Here is a 17,498-nt window from a genome sequence, read left to right as displayed (position 1 = left end):
ACTTGGCCTGGCGCACTGCCGTGCGCCTAGATTATATATTTTTTATAAAATACCGGAGGACTTTCTGAAACCCCTACACTGTTAGTTCTGAATGAACAAGGTACTTGTAGTGGTCAAGTTGCCTGGTAATTAGGAGGGCGTGGATTCGATCCTCAACTTTGTTTGAGAATTTGACCGCATTGATAAGAGTAGCACTGTAGCAGCAGTTTTTTGATGGCATAATGGGGTACAAAAAACCAATAAATAAATAAAAAAAAAATCGCTGAAAATAGATGTGTACCAATTAAAAATCAAGTTTTCAATAAGTACTTGGTATACTAACCCCCTTTTATTTCATCTAACTTGGGTTTCTAGCAAGTCCTCTAGGTAGGTAACTCTATTACAATTTATCCAATAATGTAATGTTTTTGATTTAGCTCCTGTAATTGAATGTGTTTTGTATTATTATATTATTTTCTAGACTTATTATTATCATCAGTTTTATTCCAACCATTGCAACGTCCCAGATGTCAAGTTTCATTTCTGCTAGTGTGTGGTGTACATTTACGTAATGAGAAAAGTTTTGAACTTATCAACTCATAACTTGGTATAACTTTTCAACTCGTAAATGCACGTGTTATTGTCGGAGTTATAAGGTGCCAAGATGTTTCAGTTCTACCTCTGTCAATACGTGAGTTTTTCTAACTCGACCGCACATGCATGTAATCGGTTTTTGGTCACCTTTACATACAAAGGTACAGTAGAACCTCGATTATTTCAACTCCAAAATCCACGGTTTTTTTCATTTTTAAAAGGATATCCTATCTTATCCCAGGAAAAGATCATAGAAAGTGATCATTTCAACTTACCCTCGGTCCCAATTAGTTGAAATAATCGAGGTTATACTGTACCATTTTTGACCTCTAAAACGAGAAACTTGATATCTAAAATCTACCGACTTGATATCTAAAATCTACCGACTTGATATCTAAAATCTACAAACCGTGGTGAAGAGAACCTAGTGAGAAATGAAACTGTTGACATTCTACCTGTTAAGAATGCTGTTGAGTAAATTCTGGATACCGTTTACCTTGTGTTTTGTGTTAATCGTTCGCTGTAGTTGTTATAATCTTGGCGTTCACAAAAGCGGCCGTTCATAGATGTCGCTTCCCACTCTTGCGATTGTATTAAGTTTTCAGTCAGTAATATAAGGTTCAAATCGATCTAAAGATAATGCCAGCATCGTAATCAGTTTCACAGAATTTACCCTCAAAGGAAAAACACATTATAAAAAAACCTATAAATTTTCATTTTGTACGAAAGCGCTTTAAATTAAATTTAAACGGCCGTTCATAGATGTCGCTTCCCACTCTTGTGATTGTATTAAGTTTTCAGTCAGTAATATCAGATTCAAATCGATCTATTAAAGATAATGCCAGCGTCGTAATCGGTTTCACAGAATTTACCCTCAAAGGAAAAACACATTATAAAAAAACCTATAAATTTTCATTTTGTACGAAAGCGCTTTAAATTAAATTTTACCTTGATTAGATAAGATTTGATTAATTTTATTACCTACACAAAACAGTATTATCTACAGTATTATACATTCCATATTTTCAAACAAGTTCCTGAGATACATATCATTTTAATTTATTAAACTCCTTAATTGTGCATCGTGTGAAACATTCTTCATTATCAAACACGTGACTGTCATGGCGTCCTAGAACCTAGAACAGCAAAATTCAAATTTTCAAATTTAACAAAATGCCGAAAGCCGAAAGTTGGGGAAGGAAAGTGAAAATCCGTAAATGAGTCATAAAACACACAAGTGCACACTTGAATTTCCTAGAAACGAGTTCTGACAAGCAGTAAGTTTATAATCTATAGACCAGATACCTACTTTTAAATATCTATACGTAGGTACCCAGCTTTTTGCTGGAACCATAATTATAACTTTCTCTACCAACTCAATGTAGCTTATTATTAATGCCCTAGTCTAGACCCTGGACCTCTGGACCATCAACCTTCACACTAGTGTGTCCATAACAGAGCCTGTATCCTCCTACTTATTTAGATACACTTGGAAATTTTGAGGTCAGAATGTCACCAAAAATTTGTAAAAACCATTGACCATCATGGAAAAAAATAATACTCAGCTCAATTTCTTCATTTTCTGTGAGGGTTGTTATGGTCAAGGCTCTGTCAAGGACCCTTCTCTTCATTAGGATTGTTTGTTTGTTTTCTTCTGGGTTTTGACTAGATTAATGTCAATGGTTGGCTCTCTGTTGTGAACACCTACTACAGATGGTTAGTAGGCATCCGCAACAAAGTCCTGACTCTAGCCTAGCACCAACCCAAGAGAAAATAAACCATGCTTGAAAAGAAGTGTCCTCAATGCAGCACTGACCATATCTCTGAACTTTGTATAATATGAAGAACTTGAGCAGATATTTTTCTGTGGTTTTGTATTCATTTTTGAAAATATTCAAAAATCTCAAAATTTTCAAGTGTATCTATTTAAAATAGCAGGAGATTCCAGGCTCCATAGTGGACATCCTGGTGAGAGAATCAATGGTCTCAGTGGGGGTTGTTAGTCCAGGCTCTAAGCTAGGGGCAGGGGTCTATTGGCTCTATGGTCCCCCTTGTGGAAATGTGCCTAGCCTAATTTATGGAGCAAGTTTCTTTTACTGACCACAAGGCTGGCTTTGGTCAGTGTTCATCCAAAACAAGGAATCTCTTACAGTAACTCTGTTGTCTATATGAATTTCCAATGGTTTTACAGTCAATCTCTGCAGCTTCTGTGGCTGAGTTGTTTTTTTTTTTTTATCATATGGAGTGTATTTATTTTTAAATTGGACTACGCCATGGGAGCTGACGAAATTAACATTAAAAGAAAGAAAACACGACCTTTGTAAAATTGTTACACTATTAAAATAAAGTTCTTCTTATTAAAATAGGTAGATAATTAGATATAAGATACACAGAAACATTACATAGTAATCACAAGGAGTAATAATAATTACATAAATATTAAAAAATCATTAATAAAAAGTTTTAAAAGTAAAATGAGATTATGCTAAAGTTATTTAAGATGTAAGTATGTAGGAATAAATTTAGGGAATAAAGAATAACATAAAGTCGACCCCACTTGAGTGGGAAAAGACGCAGTAAAAGAAGAAGAAGATAAAGTGTCTCTAAACAGAATCTCTTACATTCAATTTACAGTGAAGTTTTAAAAGTAAAATGAGATTATGCTAAAGTTATTTAAGATGTAAGTATGTAGGAATAAATTTAGAGAATAAAGAATAACATAAAGTCAACCCCACTTGAGTGGGAAAAGACGCAGTAAAAGAAGAAGAAGATAAAGTGTCTCTAAACAGAATCTCTTACATTCAATTTACAGTGAAAGGTACATTAAAAGTGGGGGATTTTCAATAAGCACAATTTTTACACAAAATGTTCTCAAAAAACTTTACACATTTTTCTAGGGGTGGGAGGAATATGTATATTTGTACGTATATTCTACTATAAAGTCACCAAGATGAAGAAGAAACACAACACCTACCTACTGTTAATTTAGGTACCTACATACTTTTCCTTCACATAGATTACATAGAACAACCTAGCATTAAATTAATTTGAACACTGGAAGCAAATTTTCTTATGATAAAGATATGTGACTTTCCCTAGGAATTAACAAGCCTAGGTCTGTATATATTTTTTTTTTACCAATTGAGTAAGAACTTGAGATCTCAGGAACACAAATATCACCTACAAATTTAATCAGACAACACAATTTATTAGAACAGGAGGAAAAATGTCAGACCAAAATATTTCAAAAGTCATATGAAAGATCTAAGGATATTCGATGACAGGGACTGGTCTTGAGATTTTCTTATACTCACTGATAAGGAGTCTTAGTAATAGCAGGACAGCGACAACACAAGATCCCATCAACATATAAAACACATACTCCCAGCCATACACTGACACATACCCTGTTAGTAAGGGTCCAACAGCAGCCCCAATGCTACCTGTACCGTCTATGATAGAAGCTACTGTAGCCATTGCTCTATTATTCCCTTGTAGACACTCATGATTGCCCAGTTCTGCAGCCACAGCAGTTGTGATGAGAGCGTAAGGACCATTGACTAAGATACCAACAAGGAAGAGTAGAATAATTGACATGTTAACACTGACAGCTCCAAATGCCTGGTATATGAATATGTGTTAAACACTTTTAGTCGTGAACTCTCAGTCAGGCCAGGCCGGACATAGGTATCGCGAACTGTGGAGAATATTTGCGATCGGAAAATAATATCGTGTGAGAACATTTTTAGGAAAAGTTTTCGATCGTAATTTTTTTCGTGCCGAGATTACCTATACCTGTCCTGAGGTAGATTAGTGCGAAAGTTTGTGCGCGAATATTTTTTTCCCATTTTTTTCATTTCGATTTATTGTTTTATTTCGATGTTTTTCGCCCGTGCAACGAAAGTAGCGATTTTTGTGTTTCGTTTGTGAATTTTGATTTTTTTTCTCGTAGCCGAACGAACTGAGGAGACTACTTATTTTTCAATTTTTTCATTTCGATTTATTGTTTTATTTCGATTTTTTTCGTCCGTGCAACGAAAGTAGCGATTTTTGTGTTTCGTTTGTGAATTTTGATTTTTTTTCTCGTAGCCGAACGAACTGAGGAGACTACTTATTGCCTGGTAATCAGGAGGGCGTGGATTCGATCCTCAACTTTGTTTGAGAATTTGACCGCATTAATAAGAGTAGCACTGTAGCAGCAGTTTTTGATGGCATAATGGGGTACAAAAAACCAATAAATAATAATAAAAATGTGCTGAAAATAGATGTGTACCAATTAAAAGTCAAGTTTTCAATAAGTACCTTGGTATACTAACCTCCTTTTATTTGATCTAACTTGGGTTTCTAGCAAGTTCTCTTGGTAGGTAACTCTATTACAATTTATCCAATAATGTAATGTTTTTGATTTAGCTCCTTTACTTGAATGTGTTTTGTATTATTATATTATTTTCTAGACTTATTATGATCATCAGTTTTATTCCAACCATTGCAACGTCCCGGATGTCAAGTTTCATTTCTGCTAGTGTGTGGTGTACATTTACGTAATAAGAAAAGTTTTGAACTTATTAGCTCATAACTTGGTATAACTTTTCAACTCGTAAATGCACGTGTTATTGTCGGAGTTATAAGGTGCCAAGATGTTTCAGTTCTACCTCTGTCAATATGTGAGTTTTTCCAACTCGACCACATACATGTAATCGGTTTGTGGTCACCTTTACATACAGAGGTACAGTAGAACCTCGATTATTTCAACTCCAAAATCCACTTTTTTTTTCATCTTTAAAAGGATATGGATATCCTATCTTATCCCAGGAAAAGATAATAGAAAGTGATCATTTCATCTACCCTCGGTCCCAATTAGTTGAAATAATCGAGATTCTACTGTACCATTTTTGACCTCTAAAATCTACCGACTTGATATTTAAAATCTACAAACCGTGGTGAAGAGAACCTAGTGAGAAATGAAACTGTTGACATTCTACCTGTTAAGAATGCTGTTGAGTAAATTCTGGATACCATTTACCATGTGTTTTGTGTTAATCGTTCGCTGTAGTTGTTATAATCTTGGCGTTCACAAAAACGGCCGTTCATAGATGTCGCTTCCCACTCTTGCGATTGTATTAAGTTTTCAGTCAGTAATATAAGGTTCAAATCAATCTATTAAAGATAATGCCAGCCAGCCTAGTTAGCTTAGTTGGTAGTGCGTCTGCCTTGTAAGCGCTAGGCCGCGGGTTCGATTCTCGCCCGGGGCGGATTTTATCTAGGCATTTTTTACTTTTTGAGTTGTGACTGTTGTGTTGTCAAAATTTTGCTTGACTTTCTGAAGCACTTGAAGCAGTGTGTGTTACCTGATACACCAAATTAAATGGTGTTCCTAACCTGATGTATCATTTTAACTCTCTGCGATAGTCTAATTATTAAAATTTCACTAAACACACTTTAAATAGAAGTCAAAAGCACTCAGAAAGAGGACAAATCACTTGAATTTTCTATTTTTCTCCGTTATCAGTTTTCATTTCCACAGAAAAATGTTCTTTTGTTTACATTTTCTTTTTGTTTATCAACAGCTGATTTGATGTAGCTTTTAAATAATTTTTGTAGAGCGCAGCACTGTATGGTAAAGAGAAACAAAAAAGTTACCTACCTACACAAAAATAAAATAAGAATTTACCTTTAACAATTAAATAAGATTTGATTAATTTTATTACCTACATAATACAGTATTATACATTCCATATTTTCAAACAAGTTCCTGAGATATCATTTTAATTTATTAAATTCCTTTCCCAAAATTATTAATTGTGCATCGTGTGAAACATTCTTCATTATCAAACACGTGACTGTCATGGCGCCCTAGAACCGCAAATTTCAATTTTCAAATTTAACAAAATGCCGAAAGTTGGGGAAGGAATCAAGGAAAAAGGAAAAGGAAAAGTGAAAATCCGTAAATGAGTCATTAAAACACACAAGTGCACACTTGAATTTCCTAGAAACGAGTTCTGACGAGAAGTAAGTTGATAATCTATAGTAAGTACAGGTACTTTTAGTACAGATAAATATCTATAGTACAGATAAATATCTATACGTACCCAGCTTTTTGCTTGAACCATAATTATAACTTTCTCTACCTACTCAATTTAGCTTAATGCCCTAGTCTAGACCCTGGACCTCTGGACCATCAACCTTCACACTAGTGTGTCTATGTCCATAACAGAGCCTGTATCCTCCTACTTATTTAGATACACTTGGAAATTTTGAGGTCAGAATGTCACCAAAAATTTGTAAAAACCATTGACCATCATAGAAAAAAATACTCAGCTCAATTTCTTCATTTTCTGTGAGGGTTGTTATGGTCAAGGCTCTGTTGAGGACCGTTCTCTTCATTAGGATTGTTTGTTTATTTTCTTCTGGGTTTTGACTAGTTTAATGTCAATGGTTGGCTCTCTGTTGTGAACACCTACCAACTATGTGACCATAAAACCTAGATGGTTAGTAGACGACCAAGAAGAAGAAGAAGACCAAGAAGAAGAAGAAGAAGAAGAAGAAGAAGAAGAAGAAGAAGAAGACCCAGAAGAAGAAGAAGAAGAAGACGAATAAGAAAAAGAAGAAGAAGAAGAAGACGAATAAGAAGAAAAAGAAGAAGAAACAAGAAACAAGGAGATGATGATGAAGAAGAAGACGATGATCACGACGACGAAGAAAAAGAAGAAAAAATCTAAACGTTTCCCGCACATAGGTGCATAGTTTCCTCTCATTTCACACTTCACCACCGAGTCAATAAATACTTCAATCAATGGCCCTCGCAATAATTTGTTCTGTGTAGATACCTATCTTATTTTCAGGCCAAAATTAAAATCAACTTCTCATTCTCTCTCTCTCTCTCCCTCTCTACCTCCCTCTTTCTCTCTCTCTTTTTCTCTCTCTCTCTCCGCTTGTCATGGACTATCTTCATCTCTTGCTAGGTCGTTGGTTCGATTCCCACTGGGGTGAATGTTAACTATCCGTCTTATCCAGATACAAACTGTTTAGTGTGGAAGACATTTAGTGTGGAAGACACGGATTTCAAGATTTCAGACTGAACATTTATTGTGACAAATCATCTGGCCAAAACTACTACCAAACACAAACCATGCACAACGATTGCTTCAGTTCTCTGTCGCGCCCGTCTTGTCTTGTCTTGTAAGCGCTAGGACGCTGGTTTGATTCCTGTACTGGCCATTTTTTCCCCCCTGGATTTTTCGTGATTTAGCCAATGTGTCTGCCAACATCCAGTCATGGACAAGGCACGTGAAGAAGAAAGAGAAGACGAGAATCCGAAGAAGAAGACGAAGAAGAAGACGAAGGAAGAAGAAGAAGAAGACGACGAAGAGGAAGAAGAAGACGAAGGAGAAGAAGAAGACGAAGGAGAAGAAGAAGAAGAAGAAGGAGGAGGAGAAGAAGAAAAAGAAGAAGAGGAAGAAGAAGAAGACAGCGACTAAAGGCAAAAAAAGGATTTTTCAAAAAAAAAAAAAAAAAAAAAAAACTTGCCGTAGAAAGTAAAATGAGATTATGCTAAAGTTATTTAAGATGTAAGTATGTAACTATGTAGGAATAAATTTAGAGAATAAAGAATAACATAAAGTGTCTCTAAACAGAATCTTTTACATTCAATTTACAGGGAAAGGTACATTAAAAGTGGGGGATTTTCAACAGGCACAAACTTTACATAAAATGTTCTCAAAAAACTTTACACATTTTTCTAGGGGTGGGAGGAATATGTATATTTGTATATTCTACTATAAATTCACCAAGATGAAGAAGAAACACAACACCTACCTACTGTTAAGTTAGGTACCTACATACTTTTCCTTCACATAGAACAACCTAGCATTAAATTAATTTGAACACTGGAAGCAAATTTTCTTATGATAAAGATATGTGACTTTCCCTAGGAATTAACAAGCCTAGGTCTGTATATTTTTTTTTACCAATTGAGTAAGAACTTGAGATCTCAGGAACACAAATATCACCTACAAATTAAATCAGACAACACAATTTATTAGAACAGGAGGAGAAATGTCAGACCAAAATATTTCAAAAGTCATATGAAAGATCTAAGGATATTCGATGACAGGGACTGGTCTTGAGATTTTCTTATACTCACTGATAAGGAGTCTTAGTAATAGCAGGACAGCGACAACACAAGATCCCATCAACATATAAAACACATACTCCCAGCCATACACTGACACATACCCTGTTAGTAAGGGTCCAACAGCAGCCCCAATGCTACCTGTACCGTCTATGATAGAAGCTACTGTAGCCATTGCTCTATTATTCCCTTGTAGACACTCATGATTGCCCAGTTCTGCTGCCACAGCAGTTGTGATGAGAGCATAAGGACCATTGACTAAGATACCAACAAGAAAGAGTAGAATAATTGACATGTTAACACTGACAGCTCCGAATGCCTGGTATATGAATAGCATGGGAACAGATAACACAAGCATAACAGCACAGGTTGTGGCACTCTTGCCTGTCAAGTCAGTCATAATGCCAGCAGCAATACCTCCAAGAATGCCACCAATATCAAATACAGTTGCCAAGTCTCCACTCAGTTGTGCATCCAGACTTGTAGAAATCTTGATATAACCTGGTAGCCAGTACAGGAATGTATAGTTGACCAACTTTACAAAGAACAAACTTAATGAAAATTCCAAAACTCCTGGAATCATGAGTGCTGTGAAGAATCCTACGGCTTGCTTGTCATCAGGGTTAGGTTGTAATATAGGTGTCGTTTCATCATCAATAGGATTTGTGTCATCATCCGATCCACTTGTACTGTCAGAATTATCCTCAGATGTACCATCTGTATTAGATAGTTTCCTGTATCCTCCATGTATTGGATTATTGTCATTATTAATTCCTGTATATCTTGGTAGATTAGTAGCAATAGAACATCCCACACTAGAAGGTGTCTCTGGCAGGAAGAGAAATATGACAATGCCTGACAGACTCATCATGATACCTGGAACTATGAATGATAGACTCCAGTCGGTTGTGAGATAGTAACTTGCTATTAGACCTCCAACAATGTTACCAATGGATGTGTGAGAGTTCCAAACACCAAAGATGACGCCTCGCTTGCGTTTCCCAAACCAATTGCCCATTACTGTCAGAACACCAGGCCATCCTGTAGTTTGTGCTATGCCACCAAATATTTGAACAATGACAAAGTATGAAAAGGCATGGATGTTGTAAACTTTGGCTAAACCAAAGAAATAGTTGGCAAGCCCTGATAGGATCATTCCAATAGTAAGGAAGTACCTTAAATTCACATGTTCAGCAATAATTCCACTGATAAACATGAAGAACGCATATGAGAACAGAAAGGCTGAATCCAGTGTGCCAAGTAGAGCATTTGCATTGGGACCATCAAATGGAGCCCAATCACACCATGTGTCATTACCAGGGGGGATACCAGGGGGCGGGGTAAGTCCTGTACAGTTGTGATAGAGAGTTGTCTTAACAATACTAATTGTCTTCCTTGTAGCATGGTAACAGCAGTAAGACCAGAACGTCAATAGCAGCACCACTCCCTTGTAACACAATGTCTTCTTGACAACGTTAGAGCTTGGAATAAGATGTTCTATCATCCTTATACCCAGAGGCCCAGGTCTCGAGGGTTGAGCAGTCCTTGTCCGCATAGGCATTTTTTACTTTTTGAGTTGTGACTGTTGTGTTGTCAAAATTTTGCTTGACTTTCTGAAGCAGTGTGTGTTACCTGATACACCAAATTAAATGGTGTTCCCAACCTGATGTATCATTTTAACTTTCCGCGATGATCTAATTATTAAAATTTCACTAAACACACTTTAAATAGAAGTCAAAAGCACTCAGAAAGAGGACAAATCACTTGAATTTTCTATTTTTCTCCGTTATCAGTTTTCATTTCCACAGAAAAATGTTCTTTTGTTTACATTTTCTTTTTGTTTATCAACAGCTGATTTGATGTAGCTTTTAAATAATTTTTGTAGAGCGCAGCACTGTATGGTAAAGAGAAACAAAAAAGTTACCTACCTACACAAAAATAAAATAAGAATTTACCTTTAACAATTAAATAAGATTTGATTAATTTTATTACCTACATAATACAGTATTATACATTCCATATTTTCAAACAAGTTCCTGAGATATCATTTTAATTTATTAAATTCCTTTCCCAAAATTATTAATTGTGCATCGTGTGAAACATTCTTCATTATCAAACACGTGACTGTCATGAGAAGAAGAAGAAGAAGAAGAAGAAGAAGAAGAAGAAGAAGAAGAAGAAACAAGGAGATGATGATGAAGAAGAAGAAGACGATGATCACGACGACGAAGAAAAAGAAGAAAAAATCTAAACGTTTCCCGCACATAGGTGCATAGTTTCCTCTCATTTCACACTTCACCACCGAGTCAATAAATACTTCAATCAATGGCCCTCGCAATAACGTATATCATTCGATTCTTCAATCTGACACTTTTATTTGAGCTCGTAACTCAGAGCGGCCGTCGTAAATCAAGAATCAATTTGAATTGAAAAACGGAGCACAGGCTTGGATTCGCAAAAAAGCTGTCATCTCACGAAACACAGAAGTTAAGTATTGTTGAGTGTGGTTTTTACCTGGATGGGTGACTGGCTGGGCGTCCTCATTGGCCAGACCCTTAGAAATGTCTGTTTTTATATCCTTGACAAGTCATGAAAAACCCCATGACTATACTGGTATCATTGGAGTTTGGAGTCCTTCCAAACAGTCTGGTATTTTCCAATTTCCTTGTGGTGATATCTCCAGAATTTTGCAGATATGTGTCTCCTGAGTCCTGCAATATTACCTTTTCTTCGTGTTATTATATCACAACTTTGAGGCTCACTTGCTCACTGCAGCATTTGTAGAATTTTTCCGATATCCCATTATTTATTACTAATAATTTATTCCTTACACCCAATGTTTACCTACCAAGCTAGCACCGGTCGCTCTGCGTATTTATATTACATAGCTACTCATTTTCCTCACGAGGCTGAGAGGGCCCCGCAACACCCAGTCACGGAATCAATCGTAAATTACATGATGCAAATTTTTTGACCCCGCCGGGAATCGAACCCGGGTCTCCCGCGTGCAAGGCAAGCTCTAACCTTCTAACTACATAGTACAGTCGTCACATTCTACTCTCTGTTCCTACACTGGTATCACGCGGGACCTCTGATTTGCTAGCCCAGTGTCATTAGCACCAAGCACAACCTTCTCCTTACATGGGACATGTGATTACCTCCTTGGCACATAGGGTTACCTCATTGCTGAATGCTGATCAATAGAAGGAAATCAATTCTGCAACCTAATGCTGTTTCCCCTCCCTCAGTCTGTGAACAGAGGAAGTTGGGTTTACTATTTTATTATGGTAAGGTTGAACAGTATTGCACTATAGTTTGTTTTCAAGTTAGGAATATACAATGTTGAAAAGAATGTAGAAGAAGAAGGAGGAAGAGGAGGAGAAGGGGGAGAAGGAGAAGAAGAAATATGATCCTTCTTTTGCTTTTTCGCCTTGACAGGGTGGGCCTTCCTTATCCGTCTTTCCGTTTCCAGTCAGCTCTATTTCCTACGCCTGAACTTTGACCCGACGCTCGTTAGGGCATAAGGGAAATGACGAAGAAGAAGAAGAACTTCAGTTGTTGTAGTTTTCAGACTTCCTTCTTTTGCAGAGAAAATACAAGTATTAAACATCTGTATCCCCTTTCGGTTTGGAAAAGTGGCTCAAAATTGGATACAAGTTGTCATCCAAACCAGAGATCTCGAAATAAAACCTTGATATTGTCATCTCACCCTTTTCTCCCGAATGTTTCTCTGAAAGACCAGACTATAACTATACGAGTTTCAGTATCATACTTGCACACCATTTCCCCCGGTTCCTTCTCTAAAAGACCAGACTATAGCATATTCGCACACCATGTGTTAGTATTTGTGTTAGATTTCTACCGACTACAAACAGGTTCGGAATATTCTGCTGACTGAAACCTGCGTCTGGTCGGATCAGCTTTGATCTGGATCCGTTCTATACCGGTTCTGTTCCAAGATCAATCAGCATGCCGCTCTGTCGGTTTTGTTTGATTAGAATCACAAAGTATCGGAAACCGGAATTGGTTGGTACTAGGGGATGTGCAGAGAGTGAAAAATAAAATTGTTAAATACTTAAATGTTACTTTAAATTTAAAAAAGCGAACCAACCTCAGTCATAACTTACTCACTCACTCATTACTTACACATCTCTAGTGTTTACCTTACTCAAGAGCCTGCTGTTATTAGATACAGGTATGCTGCTATGCATCTTATGGTATGTCCCCAATAGGACCAGGCCAGTAGTCCTTCGCGGTATGCGAACCACATTTGTTTGACAGGTCTTTAAATTTGCCATTTAATAAAAATACCTGGCAAATTTATGACTGCTAGGTTTACTCAACCATAAATGGGGTGTCTTCAAGACGAAGATTCTGAAGAATAATTGAGAATTATTATTTTTTATTTATTTACACGCTGAGCAACAAGGCCATGTGTAGATATAATTAAGTATGGTTACGTAGAATTTATAAGATCCCTACTGGTACAAATTGCTTGGAACCTCAGTTTGACAATGATCTTCTTCCACCTTTTGATGTGGTGTTAATACTTGCCAGCGGCGATAACATGTTCCCGACCACAGCGAAAGTAAAATCTGTGGCTGAGTGGAAGAACTCCTCCAGGAGACCCCTGCCACTTGTAGGAAAGCCAAGAAAAATTAAGAAGAAAAAAGGTTCTTTCTTTGCCATTTTTGGGTACATTGTTGATGGTAAGATTAAAGGAACGCATGGACGAGGAAGACCAAGAAGAGTATGGGACAGTGACCTTGTAGAATGGTTGGGAAGGACGTTCGAGGAAATTCAGGAGCTGACAGCAGACAGAACATCATACCGAAGTGCAATCTTCTCTGTATTGGCCACCAGCAATCATGCTGACGCCACACATGAATGAAATTTTTGGGTACATTTTGGTACTAACGTGATAGACATGATGTACGAGTAGGTACCTAGCGATTATCTTTCGTTTCTCACACATGGTCCACCCCTGGGTGACCTTACCACCTTAGGCAGCACTACAGGACACGTAGACCTAGAGCGTCACCTAGGGTGTCGGGGGGCGTCCCACCCGTTAACCGCGGCCTCCCCCCCCCCCAAACCCGATGCTGGATACGCCCATGATCCTAGTAATTCCCAAAATACATCTCTCGATGGCCCTCTGGGTAAATCGCAATTTTTAGTCCGTCCTTCCTTTATTATTACAATGTAAATGTAAATGCAGTTTTTTTGTGTTATTATGTCACAACTTTGGTGCTCACTGCAGCATTGTAGGATTTTCCCAATATCTCAATAATCCTAAAATCCAATGTTTACCTACCATGCTGGCACCGGTCGCTATGCGCATTTATATGTCATAGCTACTCATTTTCCTCACGAGGCTGAGTGGGCCCCGCAACAGCCAGTCACGGAATCAATCATTTGGATGATACAAATTTCTTGACCCCGCCGGGAATCGAACCCGGGTCTCCCGCGTGCAAGACGAGCGCAGTGACCACTACGCCGTGGGAACTGAGAGTTTTGACTTATACCGGCCACTTCTTCTCTCAGACCGAGGTCGGAAGCTTTTTCTGCCACACATGTTTCGACTGTCTGACAGAGGTCGGCATTTGAACAGCTTTGAATGTGAAAGCTTTTGATTTTCATTGAAAAGTATTGGGAGGATTGAACCCAAACCCAAACTTGATTCACAATCGACAGCCTTCAATGATTCCAAACGGACGTCTGTCAGACCGAGGTCGGAAGCTTTTTCTGCCACACCTGTTTTGACTGTCTGACAGAGGTCGGCATTTGAACAGCTTTGAATTTGAAAGTTTTTGATTTTCATTGAAAAGTATTGGGAGGATTGAACCCAAACCCAAACTTGATTCACAATCGACAGCCTTCAATGATTCCAAACGGATTCACTATGCAATATTTTTCATCACATGATACATTCAAACATATACTATGTAGTAGTACGAGTATTTACACATCGGTATAAGTACCTTTTATGCAATGTTTCCATCACACGATACAAACATAACGTGTAGTAGACGTGTAGCATTTCAGCATGCGTGTACATATTCTGCCAGTCACTAAATCCACTAGATGTCACACACACACAAAAACCGCATAGCGCACATTCCACATACACACCACCGTCAATTATTTGGCAGCCGCAACACGTATTTCTCTTAGATACAGTATTTTACTATAGTAGACGTGTTGCATTTCAGCATGCGTGTACATATTCTGCCAGTCACTAAATCCACTAGATGTCACACACACACAAACCGCATAGCGCACATTCCACATACACACCACCGTCAATTATTTGGCAGCCGCAACACGTATTTCTCTTAGATACAGTATTTTACTTTGTATATTCGTACATGTAATTTTAAAGTGTAGATATCTACTTATACAATATATGTACATGCTTATGTATTTTTAAATCGTGTACCTATGTATTTAACATCGTACCTACTGTATACGTTCATATATTGGAGGTATATGCGTATATCTTATTAATGTATTTTATATATGTATGTATTTTACATCAAATTATGGGCAGATAAATGTGTCACAGAAGCGGCAAAATGCGTAATTTTAAAGTGTAGATATCTACTTATACAATATACATGCGTATGTATTTATTTTATAAATCGTGTACCTATGTATTTAACATCGTACCTACTGTATACGTTCATATATTGGAGGTATATACCTACTTGCGTATATCTTATTAATGTATTTTATATATTGTATGTATTTTACATCAAATTATGGGCAGATAAATGTGTCACAGAACGGCAAAATGTGTGTCGTACGTACAGACGGCTAGAAGACGCAAACGATACATAGAGCGGCCAAAAAATCCCAAGACGCTGCTTCCGTATCAAAAATTCGAATCATTAATTATATTATCTGTGGCAAAACTTCGAACTTGGGACTTCTGGTCTACAAGTCTAGTGTGATATCCACTCGGAAACATTTTGGAACCCATAACATGGCAGACTTTCAGTGCTCAAGCTTTTGGAAGTAAAAGTAATATGTTTCAACCATGAAACTCTATTTCGTGTTATTAGGCCGGGTGGAGCGGCGTTTCGGACGCGTTTGATGTTGATAGAAGCTACTGTAGCCATTGCTCTATTATTCCCTTGTAGACACTCATGATTGCCCAGTTCTGCTGCCACAGCAGTAGTGATGAGAGCGTAAGGGCCATTGACTAAGATACCAACAAGGAAGAGTAGAATAATCGACATGTTAACACTGACAGCTCCAAATGCCTGGTATATGAATAGCATGGGAACAGATAACACAAGCATAACAGCACAGGTTGTGGCACTCTTGCCTGTCAAGTCAGTCATAATGCCAGCAGCAATACCTCCAAGAATGCCACCAATATCAAACACAGTTGCCAAGTCTCCACTCAGTTGTGCATCCAGACTTGTAGAAATCTTGATATAACCTGGTAGCCAGTACAGGAATGTATAGTTGACCAACTTTACAAAGAACAAACTCAATGAAAATTCCAAAACTCCTGGAATCATGAGTGCTGTGAAGAATCCTACGGCTTGCTTGTCATCAGGGTTAGGTTGTAATATAGGTGTCGTTTCATCATCAATAGGATTTGTGTCATCATCCGATCCACTTGTACTGTCAGAATTATCCTCAGATGTACCATCTGTATTAGATAGTTTCCTGTATCCTCCATGTATTGGATTATTGTCATTATTAATTCCTGTATATCTTGGTAGATTAGTAGCAATAGAACATCCCACACTAGAAGGTGTCTCTGGCAGGAAGAGAAATATGACAATGCCTGACAGACTCATCATGATACCTGGAACTATGAATGATAGACTCCAGTCGGTTGTGAGATAGTAACTTGCTATTAGACCTCCAACAATGTTACCAATGGATGTGTGAGAGTTCCAAACACCAAAGATGACGCCTCGCTTGCGTTTCCCAAACCAATTGCCCATTACTGTCAGAACACCAGGCCATCCTGTAGTTTGTGCTATGCCACCAAATATTTGAACAATGACAAAGTATGAAAAGGCATGGATGTTGTAAACTTTGGCTAAACCAAAGAAATAGTTGGCAAGCCCTGATAGGATCATTCCAATAGTAAGGAAGTACCTTAAATTCACATGTTCAGCAATAATTCCACTGATAAACATGAAGAACGCATATGAGAACAGAAAGGCTGAATCCAGTGTGCCAAGTAGAGCATTTGCATTGGGACCATCAAATGGAGCCCAATCACACCATGTGTCATTACCAGGGGGGATACCAGGGGGCGGGGTAAGTCCTGTACAGTTGTGATAGAGAGTTGTCTTAACAATACTAATTGTCTTCCTTGTAGCATGGTAACAGCAGTAAGACCAGAACGTCAATAGCAGCACCACTCCCTTGTAACACAATGTCTTCTTGACAACGTTAGAGCTTGGAATAAGATGTTCTATCATCCTTATACCCAGAGGCCCAGGTCTCGAGGGTTGAGCAGTCCTTGTCCGCATAGGCATTTTTTACTTTTTGAGTTGTGACTGTTGTGTTGTCAAAATTTTGCTTGACTTTCTGAAGCAGTGTGTGTTACCTGATACACCAAATTAAATGGTGTTCCCAACCTGATGTATCATTTTAACTTTCCGCGATGATCTAATTATTAAAATTTCACTAAACACACTTTAAATAGAAGTCAAAAGCACTCAGAAAGAGGACAAATCACTTGAATTTTCTATTTTTCTCCGTTATCAGTTTTCATTTCCACAGAAAAATGTTCTTTTGTTTACATTTTCTTTTTGTTTATCAA

At 37.6% G+C, this 17,498-nt stretch overlaps 2 protein-coding genes across 2 annotated transcripts; both read right to left on the bottom strand.

Moving 5' to 3' along the window:
* Window positions 1–3,314: 3,314 nt before the first annotated feature.
* Window positions 3,315–17,498, bottom strand: LOC103518468 (glucose-6-phosphate exchanger SLC37A2-like). The gene is made up of 2 exons (XM_008483536.3): window positions 15,865–17,498; window positions 3,315–4,089 (listed from the first exon to the last, which is right to left on the bottom strand). Exons 1-2 carry the CDS (start codon window positions 17,209–17,211, stop codon window positions 3,838–3,840), a joined length of 1,599 nt encoding a protein of 532 aa, XP_008481758.2. The 5' UTR covers window positions 17,212–17,498; the 3' UTR covers window positions 3,315–3,837.
* Window positions 8,157–10,544, bottom strand: LOC103518463 (glucose-6-phosphate exchanger SLC37A2-like). Its single transcript, XM_008483533.3, has one exon. It carries the CDS (start codon window positions 10,263–10,265, stop codon window positions 8,667–8,669), a length of 1,599 nt encoding a protein of 532 aa, XP_008481755.1. The 5' UTR covers window positions 10,266–10,544; the 3' UTR covers window positions 8,157–8,666.

Source organism: Diaphorina citri, unplaced genomic scaffold, assembly GCF_000475195.1.
Source record: "Diaphorina citri unplaced genomic scaffold, Diaci psyllid genome assembly version 1.1 scaffold2202, whole genome shotgun sequence".
NCBI lineage: Eukaryota > Metazoa > Arthropoda > Insecta > Hemiptera > Psyllidae > Diaphorina > Diaphorina citri.
Note: the sequence above shows the minus strand (reverse complement) of the source record. Positions and strands in the feature narration are given on the sequence as shown.